The sequence below is a fragment of the Mustela nigripes genome, chromosome 17 (genome assembly GCF_022355385.1).
Source record: "Mustela nigripes isolate SB6536 chromosome 17, MUSNIG.SB6536, whole genome shotgun sequence".
Taxonomy (NCBI): domain Eukaryota; kingdom Metazoa; phylum Chordata; class Mammalia; order Carnivora; family Mustelidae; genus Mustela; species Mustela nigripes.
In genome coordinates, this window is record NC_081573.1 from 10,264,949 (window position 1) to 10,275,298 (window position 10,350).

The 10,350-nt window shown below is 54.8% G+C and overlaps 1 protein-coding gene across 4 annotated transcripts; it reads right to left on the reverse strand.

Annotated features, from left to right (window-relative positions):
• Positions 1-60: 60 nt before the first annotated feature.
• On the reverse strand, positions 61-10,062 carry SYT5 (synaptotagmin 5). 4 transcript variants are annotated; one of them, XM_059382720.1, is made up of 10 exons: positions 9,718-10,062; positions 8,505-8,628; positions 7,805-7,977; positions 6,128-6,247; positions 5,847-6,014; positions 5,333-5,500; positions 4,972-5,089; positions 4,582-4,715; positions 3,271-3,373; positions 61-139 (listed from the first exon to the last, which is right to left on the reverse strand). In XM_059382720.1, the coding sequence occupies exons 2-9, from the start codon at positions 8,581-8,583 to the stop codon at positions 3,275-3,277; spliced, it is 1,059 nt and encodes a 352-aa protein (XP_059238703.1). In that variant the 5' UTR covers positions 8,584-8,628; positions 9,718-10,062; the 3' UTR covers positions 61-139; positions 3,271-3,274. The 4 variants fall into 4 exon arrangements, with proteins under 4 accessions (XP_059238703.1, XP_059238702.1, XP_059238699.1 ...); XM_059382719.1 differs by lacking the exons at positions 61-139; positions 3,271-3,373 and adding an exon at positions 3,380-3,886 and having other exon boundaries at positions 4,972-5,086; positions 9,718-10,043; XM_059382716.1 differs by lacking the exons at positions 61-139; positions 3,271-3,373 and adding an exon at positions 3,380-3,886 and having other exon boundaries at positions 9,718-10,043.
• Positions 10,063-10,350: the final 288 nt, after the last annotated feature.

Genomic DNA, 10,350 nt, shown 5'->3' on the forward strand with positions numbered 1-10,350 from the left:
CTCGCGGGAGTGAAGGGCGTGTGGACGCGGTTGTCATGACGACGGCGAAGGAGAAGGGGCGGAGCTGGGGGTGTTGGGGGCGGGGCCTTGGACGATCCACTTTTCTGGGATGGGTAAGTCTGGGTCGACTCAAATTGACCTAGAAAGGAACAGAATCTTGATTAATTCAAATTAAAGTGACGTCGCCTAGACCTCTGGGTCCCCTTCCCACCTCACACCGTGGTTCTACCACCCAGGCGGGAAAAGCAGCGAAGGGCTGGGGCTAGCTAACACTGGCCCCTGGTTGTTCAAGTGTCAGTAATTTCGCGACCTGTTATGCACAGTCATTACTAAAAATTAAATTGTTTTACTAATTACTAAAATTAAATTCAAATTAAATGCATTACATTAAAATAAAGGTAATATACACTCAAAACTCATTACTTCTTATTTTACTATACTTTCCTGTTGTTGATGGTCTTAAGGTTTTTTACATTAATTGTTGTACACAAATGAAGGAAATAATATTTTAACGCAATAGTTTAAAAAGTCAAGCTGGCACACTATGACCACTGACTGTCTACTTTTCTAAATAAAATTTTATGAGAATCAGGGCCAGGATTACGGTGAAGCAGAGCGGTCCAAGTGCAGAGTCAGATGCCATCTTTAAAATTTTTATATTTTATGCGTCATGGATCTCTCTTTGTGTGTGTGTTAATTTTGATTCTTATTGTATTAAAATACTATTTATCTTGATGACTGGTGGTTTAGATTGTCATCAGCTTCACCTTAAATTTTGGGATCTTCATCCTGACCCTGGGAAATACTATATTACTATATGAGAGCATACTAATAGGTATCTCCTCTCGACTCCATATTCAGTGACCACATTGGTGGCTTGAAATCAGCCACATTGTGAGTATTTATACAACGGAAATAGACTATGCAGCAGGGCTCCAGAAAATGGGTAAGGGCACATTCATGGGAGGCACACCAAGTTCTCTCTGGCTTCTGCGTCTGAATTCTTTGTGTCATCCCCTCTGCTCCTCCAATTTCTGCTCTTCTGCCCTCACCCCCCACCTCCCTCCACTGCCCCTGGAAATGTCCAAGTCCAGCAGGGGGATCTCCTGCCTTCCCAGCAGAATGGCCACTGCAATCTACACCCTGTGACTCCCATCACTTCATATTCAGACCAGATGGCAGGATCCTGGAGAATGTGGCTTTTGGTGTCAGATAAGCCTGGCTGTCTTGCCTTCACCTGCTGGCTGAGAGACCTTGACCAGGTGACTTAACCTGTCTTCTAGGTCTATAAGGGCAGGGACTTGAGTGAGTATCTCCTCCAGCTACGCAACCTGAGATGAGTCAGTCACCCTTTCTGGGCCTCGGTTTTCAGCTCTGTAAATTGGGAAATTGGGAATAGTAACGTGCGGCTGGCAGTGAGTGGTGTGATGGACTGAAGGGGGCCATCCCCCTTCTGAGGACAGCTGTGGGCACTGGGGAGCGAAGATGAGGTTTCAGCACAGCCTGCAGGACTCACTGGCCTGCTGGCTCTCTTGAGAACACACCAAGTCTGCAACTTAGGGTGCCTTCTGCCTGGAACTCTCTTTGCCTTCATCTTTGCTTATTTTTATTGTAGTAAAATACACACAACATAAAGTTTAATAACATTTGCTATATTGACAATGTTGGGCAACCATCACCATTGTCTAGTTGCAGAACTTTCTTGTCATTCCCTAAGGACATCCTGTAGTCATTAATCAGTCACTCTCCATTTCTCTCTCTCTCCCTAGTCTTGCAAACCACAGATCTGCTTTTCTTCCCTCTATGGATTTGCCTATTTTGTATATTTCACACAGATGAAATCATACAATATGTGGCCTTTTGCATCTGGCTTCTTTCACTTACAATCATGCTTTCAAGTTTCATCATGTTGTAGCATGAATCAGTATAAACTTTCCTTTTTATGACTGAATAATATTCCATTGTGTTTCCTGCTCATCTTAGACAGCCTCATTCCTTCTTCTCCTTCAAAGCACAGCTCAAAATCACCTCTTTAGGAAAGCTGGCCCTGACTGCCCTTTCTAAATGATCTCAGCTCTCACTAGCTTACTGCCCAGTATGGACCACCATTTGCAATGATTTTATTCTTCTCATTTGTCTGCTCTCTTGTTGAGACACAGAATCAGGGACCCCAATGTCATCATAACACAGAACAGAATTCGATCCCAGGAATTACAGATGGATTTCCTGGCTGTACGATCCTAGCCAGGTCATGTTACTTCTCAGCACAGTTTCCTTATTTGTCAACTGGGAATAACTATCATGTCTATTTCATGGGGTGGTTGTGAGGATCATTGTTAGCAGGAGTAGCAGAAATAGTAATAATAGTGATACCTTATGATGTTCTCATAAAAATGTCCCCTCACTCACTCACATAGGAGAAATGAACAGATCCCTTTGAAGAAATTTGTTAAATCACATAGATATTACAATCAGTGTAACTGATCAGATTTCCCTTTTCCCATTGGCTACCAGGAAGCTCAGTGCAAGTTAATGCTCTGCCCTTTCTTTAGTACATGGGGGAACCTTTTGCCTCATTTTCCACTTAATCTCCAGATCAGAGAGCTCTCTTGCCAAATTTCAAAGACCTTTGTCTACCACCTGAAATCCTGTCTGGAATGAGAGGAGGGAGGAGCAATGAAATGATCGTCTTTCCTAGACACAGATTAGGAGACAGAATTTGTTGAGGGAAGGAAGAGGTGCAACCATTGGCTTTTCCCTGCGTAACTCTGTCCTTTCTCCCAGTCTCTGGGGATCTCATTCCCAGACTCTACATATCTACTTTGTTTCTAAATGACAGTAAGTCGCTTGGGGAAAATTCTGGATCTGCATCAACTTGGGGTTCCAGCATCCAACAGAAGTTGCCACCCTGAAGACCTCAGGGAAAGTAGAATGGATGAATGATGGAAGAAAGAAGGGAAGGGAGGGAAATATGGGTATGAAAATCTATGGAAGTCACGGATGCAGGAGCAAATTAAAATCATGAGTAAGTGATTCTCATGGACTCTTCACAGCAAACATACAGGAGGTATTGTTCCGACCACAATATTTTCAGAAGAAAACACCCAGGTTCGGAGGGGTGTGTGAACGAAAAAGTGAACACGTGGATGGGGGGGTGGATGGGTCAGTTTCCCTCAGTGTATCCGCAGGATGGGCAGCCCTATCCTTGCCCTTAGGTGATCCCACCCTCTTGCCCCCCACCCCACCCTGCCCACCCCCACCAGTAAGCACCAGGTCAGGTCGCCAAAGTTGCTGAGTATTTATTTGGTCCCAGGAGCGGTGCAGGAGTCCGACTAGGGACAGGAGCAGGTGATCCTGTGCAGGAAGAGGGGTGCTGGGAGTGAAGGGAGAAGAAGGCAGGGTCACTGATTGTCAAAGCAGAGAGTGGGAGCAGGGGTTGGGGGAGGCCAGATTGCTCTCCTCCCCCAGGGGTCCCTGGGGCTTCTGGATGTGTGCTGGTGGGAGAGCTGGCAAGTCACCATGATTGGCATAATGGGAGATGGGAAAGCAGGAATGGGAAGGGTTGGTGTGGGGTGGGGGTGGTTAGGGGTCAGAGAAAGCTTAAAGGTGGGCCTGGGTGTGGTTTTGGCCAGGAGTCTGAGGTCAGGAGCCGAGTCCAGGCTTGGCAAGGGGCTTGAGGTGGGGATCAGGGAGCAGGCAGTGGCCTCACTCGGTCAGGGGGCCTCAGCGAGTGCCACTGGGCAATGGGCCGCCGGGGGTTGGCCAGCATGTCTGCCCAGTGCCGCAGGCCAGCTCCCCCCACCGCTGCCCCGACAGCCACCCTCCCAATGGCCTCATTCTTGCCCAGCTTGTCATAGTCCAGCACAGTCAGCTCCACCTGGACCTTCTGGAGACAGGAAGAGCAGGGGGGAAGAGAGACAGGAGTGTTCGAGAAGGAGGCAAGGCAAGGAGGGGATCCCGTGTCATTGCCAAAGAGACCCTCTCCCTAGCAGCCAGAGGTATAGGGGGACTTGCTAGCACCCTGCGCTAAGGCCTCTCAGGGGACTCCAACAGTGCCGGGGGTGGGAGTGGACAGAGGAGACAGACTCTGTTAGAGGGCTGCTCTGGAGTCTTTCTTCCTCCATGATCCGATTTCAAAGGAGATGAACCCTCAGGACCCGGTTGGTAAGGGATTGTTAGGGGCTTCCTTAGAGACTAGCCTCCTACGGAGGGCAAACCGTCAGGACTCTGAAATGGGAGGAGGGGTCAGGCCTGAGTCCTGGCTGGGCCCTCTTCCTTAAGAGTTGTGGGAAATCTTTCCCTTAGTACCCATAGTTCCTGAGCGGGACAGTACCCATAGTTCCTGAGCGGGACAGCCCGGGTCTTGCTTGGGGGCGGAACATCCTGATCTTGCTTGGGGGCGGGGCGCCCGAGTCCTCACAAGAGGAAACTGACTTTGGAAACACAACCTCAGGGCCCCAGGACCTGGGTTCGAATGGCTGAGATGGGTTCTTCCTCCCCCTAGCAACAGGGGCTTTTAAAGGCCTGGGACCGTGTGGGGAGGGCTGCTCTGACAGGGGCTTTGGGTAGGTCCGAGCTCACCTGCACCTGGTCACAGGGCACCTCGAAACTGAAGGCCTCGTTGTAATAAGGGTTCAGAGTGTTCTTCTTGATGGTCGTTTTCTTCTTCCGCACCTTCTTGCCGCCCTGCAGCAGGTGGACCTTGACGTACGGATCTGGGCGGAGAAAGGAGTCTTAGAGGCCCCGACTGGCCAGTGCAGGGCTCATGTTGAAGAGGTGCTTCTTCGGAAGAGCACAGAGACACCCTGTGTACCCTGAAGGCTCTCTCCATGTCCACAGCAAACCTACACTTCCCAGGCAGTCCGGGCCCCTCTCCACCAGGGACGCTCGGGACTCAGAAACTGCGAGAAGCTTTGCTCCAGAGCCTCCCTCTCCACCCCCGGCCGCACCATTTGCTTGCTCGCCACACACCTGAGAGTCCTCCCACGTCCATCTTCTTCAGGTTCTTAGCCTCCAGGACGATGACTGTGAGCTTCCCGGCCGTGGGGACGTAGCGGAGGGAGAAGCAGATGTCACCGAGTTTCTCCTGCTGGAAGACAGAGAGGGACCCCTCGCCAGAGCCCCAGCTTCACATCCATTCCCTCTCGGGCCTTTCTTCCCCACCCCCCGCCTTAGAATGGAGTGGTCCAGTGAAGACCACAGCGGTGCACCCCAAGGAGGGGAGCCGCAGTTGCAAGGGCTGGAGCCCTGAGAGTCCAAGAAGCCTGTGATCTGATTGGTACGGGCGCGCGGTGGGCGGGCCCAGCGTGGGGTCGTGGCCCCGTATGCTCACCTCCTCCCGCGGAGCAGCCTGCAGCTCGCGCCAGGCCAGCACTGGCCGCCCCAGGTCCACTGAGCTCATCGGGACCCGCACCTCCCCAATGGCATCGTTGCGGGAGAAGCGATCAAAGTCGTACACCGCCATGACCAGTACCCTGCCTCCCAGCTCCACGTAGGGGACCTAGATGAGGGGCCACCGGGAAGAGAACACAAGGCGGAGAGTGGTAAGTCAGAGAGACCAGAAGTGCGGCACAGCATATCCAGGTAGAAGGCGACGACTCGGGCAGCAAGGGTCCAGGGGAACAGCTGTGCGGAAGTCTCTGGAACCCAAATGGCACAAAGCAACAGCCCAGAGGTCAGCAGCGCCCCACGGGGACAATCCAGGGTCTGGTGTGATAGTCCCCAGAGCTGGAGGCTGCTACCTGAGCTGTGGGCTGGCTCCAGAAAAAGTTGAAGGGGTCGCTCCCCAGTGTTCCAGGGACGGGAGGCAGGTTACCAAGCCTAGGGCACAGAGGCCAGGAGCTCACCTTGAAGGCAAAGTTCTCCCCAAAGTGTGGGTTCAGCGTCTGCCGATGCACCTTGGTCTCATGCCGCCTCCTCTTGTCTGGCAGCAGGTAGACCCGCACGTAGGGGTCGGAGGAGCCCCCCAGGTCCAAGGCTGCCAATCCCTCAGCTTGAACGATGCCCACCAGCAGCTGAAAGGTGATAAGAGGACTCTAGTCTTAGCTTCCTTCTTGGGGCCTCCTCTATAAAGGGGCTAGAACCCTCGGACCCTCCCCTCCACACCACCCCCATCCTCCACACCCACCTGGCCGCTCTGGAAATCATAATCCAGTGAGTACTGCAGTCGTCCGAGCTCATGCTTCTCAGCCACCTGCGACCCTGGCCCAGATGGTGCTGGCTCCAGCTCCTCCACTTCTGGCTGCACCTTAGGGGGCCAGGAGCAAGGGCAGGTGAACTCTTCCCCTGACCCAGAAGCCAAGGGAGACTCACTGATCCCTGAGCACTTGCTGGCTAAGCAGAGTCAGAGTTTGATTAGTGATGTCTGCCACAGGCAAGCACTAGTCATAGTAACAGAGAGGTTTTATTTAGTCAAAATTTGATTAATGATGTCTGCTATGGGGGAGAACAGACAGGGTGACACACGCAGTGTGCTTGTCATGCCTAGACTAGAAAAGCAGGTGCTCATAGCACCTTGTTGCCTACAAGAAGGATGCAGAAGATTTATTTCACATGCAAATGGAGGTACTGGGGTTGTTGTCCAAACTGACATGTTGACTAGTGTTCTCACCACAGAAAATCACAGAGGAGGAATAGTGTCTTTACCCTGTATTTGCCATTCTAAGCTAGAACACTCCTTAATCTAAGCCAGCCATTTTCAAAATTCAATGCAAATCAGAATTCCCCTGAGAAATGTGGTAAAATGCCTTCACTTCAGATTGATTCGATAGGTCTGAGGCAAGACCCAGAATTCGTGTTTCCACAAGAACCTGAGGTGAGTCTGACGCAGGTGGTCTTTAGATGTTGATGGCTTGAGGGACAGGGATGGAGGCTGGGCACCAGGACCCTAAAAGTCCTGCCTTATGGATGATCGTGACAACAGCTATTTGTTGACAAGGGAGGAGAGGAAATACTAGTTACAGACCACACACCTGAGGCTCAGAGAGGGACTGTGAATTCTCCCAGGTCACAGAGCTGGGGAGTGGTTCCTCTGGGTTGGGAACCTGGGACTTCCTGGCTCCCAGGTGAGCACCGTTCCACTCTGCACTCAGACCTTGACACCCATAAGCTGTCATCTACCACTCCGGTGACCTCTGCCAACTCATGTTTCTTTCACTCTCTTGGGACTGCCACACCAGCCTCCTCCCTGGCCTCCTTGCCCCAAATCTGTCCTCCTCCTGGGTTCCAGAGGATTCATTCCAACACCCATGTGACCCTATTCCTTGGCTGCACATGAATCTTCTGTGGTTCCCAATTGCACACGTGACATGTGTACAACTGAGCTCCTCAGACACCCACTCTGGAGGGCAGCCTATTTGCCATCTGTGCCCCAGGTATTGTGAAATGCCTCAGGGTCTGGATTCCAGACCTTGAGCTACAATGTCCTCCTCTCTGTCCTGGGTGAACTCTGAGTGTTATTTGGGTCTCAGCACAGAAGACATCTCTACTGGGAAGCATCCTTGGACTGTCCAGGCTATCAGATGGTTTTTCTGTACCCACATACGCTCTGGGAGCTCCCATCACGGGGCACATACCACCCTGTGTTTTGAATGTCTGTGTGAGGGTCTGACTTCACCACCAGAGTGGTTCTCAGGAACAGGGACTCAATCTAGCCTATCTCCAGATCCCCAGGGTCCAGGTCAGGGCTAAACACCCACAGAGATGAGCCAGTAAGGTGGGCATGGGAGGGAAGAAAGTGGGGACTGAGGCTGCTGGGCCAACGGTGCAGGACAGGGTAGGGCCGAGGGGCTGGGCCAGGCCACACCTTGTCTATGTAACTCCTGCCCAGCTCCTTCACTTCCTGAAGGTGGACCTGGGCTTGGGCCTGGCTCTTCTTGCCCAACCGCCTCCGACAACGCTTCCGGTAGACACAGAAACAGCAGCCGAACACGAGGAGGCCTGAGACCAGAACGATTGCGGCCAGGGCCCAGAGGGGTACTGCAGAGGACGTGGAGACAACACTCATTGAGGCCATAAGAAGCAAGCCGGCTGATTCAGTCCGAATTACACGCGGAAGCTGGAATCCTGGCCTTGTTTTCCCTCGGCCAGGTCTACTCCGTTTTGTCGCCCGTTCTTCTTCCCACCTATAATGTGATCTGATGCCCTATTCTAGCCTGACACCATCCAGACTGTCTAGCCTGTTAATTCCACATCCCCTTCCACCCCCGTTTCTGCTCAACCCCTGACGGGTGTAGAAGTCATGCCCCTCCCTCAGCCTCAGTTTCCCTGTCTTTAAAAGAAGACAGAGGTGGACCTTCCAATTCACAGTCCCAAGAGCCCACTCCATTCCACACTCTTCGATCTGGTTCTCGTTCCGTTTCCATTTCACTTCATGTCAAGTCCAGGATTCCGACTACAGTGCCACCCGGATTTTCCCGCCCACCCGCCGAGTACACCTGTCCAAACCACGCCCGTGGGAATCCCAGTCGAGCTTTCCCTCCGCCCTGGCCCCGAGGCTCGCTCACCCGGGGCAGGGCCAATGCGACTCGAGTCAGGAGGCGCGTCGGGCGCTGGAGGCTCTGGGGTTGGAGGCTCCGAGAACATGACGGCGGGGTCTTACGGTCCTTTCTGCGGAGACACCCAAGAGCCCTAGCCCCCCACGCCCACCCCGTGCATTCATTGAAGCCTCCAAACAACGACGAACTCCAATTCCCATCGGCACCCTGGGCGACCGACCACATAGGACACAACCAGCAGCCGCGAGGCATGCTGGGGGTTGTAGTGTCAGCCTCCCCGCGATGGAGGACGCGCGCCAGGAGTGGGTTCCAGGACCTAGGTCCATCCCACAGGGACGCCCCCGCCCTCCAAGGCCGGAATGCCCTCCAAAGCAGGAATCCCTCCGACTTCTATCCCTTCCGTGCCCGTCCCCGCGGGCCTGAACCGGAAATGGGCCAAGGCGGGCGTAGGAACCGGGACCCTGGGTTGCCCCGAGCGACGGGCGGCAGGTTCGGGCGGGGCGGGAGCTACGAGGGGTTGCCCTGGCAACGGGCTGTTGGCAAGACAACGGGCGAGGCTGACGTACAGATGCAGAGTCCAGGCGCCGCAGGCTCGCTCCTCGCCGGGTCAGGACCCCAGCCCCTGACCCCGCGCAGAGCGAGCGTGGGGAAAGGGCGGCCTCGCGCGTCGGTGCACGCCCCCTCGGCTGGCTCCTCCCTGCACATCTGGCCCTTGGGGCGGTGACTCGGGCTCCCCGCCCTCTCCCGCCAGGGCCGAGGGCTCCCTGGTGCCACAGCCCGGGTGGGGTTGGGAGGGGGTGTGGGGTGGGGGCGCACATCCTTCCCGGCCTGCTGTCTCTCCCGCGCATCCCGAGCTCTGTCTTCACACCTGGCCTCGTGACCGCCTCGGGCTCCGCACCTCTCTCTCCACTCCCTATTTCTGTCCATTCCCCCACCCGGCTCTCGCCGCAACCGGGTCTGTGTCTCTCTTGTCCTCGGCCTGTGGTCTGGTCTGTGACTCCAGGGGTCTCCCAGTCTCGCCGCCTGCCTGCTCCGCCCTGCCTCTGCTCTTTGTCTCCACACCTGTCTCTAAATCCCGATCTCTCCATTTCAGGCTCCAGTCCTCCCACTTCCTCGGTCGGTCCCTCCCCAGTGCCCTCCCGCCCCCACCCCGCACACGCCCCGTCTCTCTAGGGATGGGAATGAGGAGGGGGCTTAGGGCGGGCGTCCCAGAGGCTCCTACCTGCTCGGCGGCTGGACTGGACCCTCGCAGGAGACACCGAGGCGCCGGCCCCTCCCGGACCCCGCCCCCGCACGCGGGCGGGTGGCGCTGTCCTCGGTGCTGATCGCCCCGCTCAGTGGGGTGGGGGCGCGGCAGAGCGGAGCCGGCTAGTGAGTGCGGGTGTGTGTGTGTGTGTGTGTGTGTGTGTGTGTGCGCGCGCGCGCGTGCGTGTTAGGTCCGGGGTACAGGGAGAGCCTCGTCCCGCCCCCAGCCAGGAACCACTAGGGTGCCCACGGATATTTATCCTGGTCCCCGAGGATTTTCTGCTTTCTGATCCAGCTGTCTGGCGTCCAGGCCACCTCTCCACACCTGGGCCCCCACCCCCACGAGTATACCCAGTCCAAGGACTCTGGAGCCTCCCTCCGGAGACCCAAGTAGTCAGATATCCAGCCGGAAAGTCTCCAGTGAATACGCCCCAGACCTCCCTCTACCCTCTAGGTTTCCTAGCACCAGGCCCAGGAAGCAAGACCCTATGCGCCTAGCTTCAGCAAATGGCGTCCGCACTGCCCAGACCCTGGACATAAGTGTGGACCTCCAACCCTCTCTGAGAGACTGGACCATCCAAACACTTTTTTGGGGGGATGCCAAATTGTG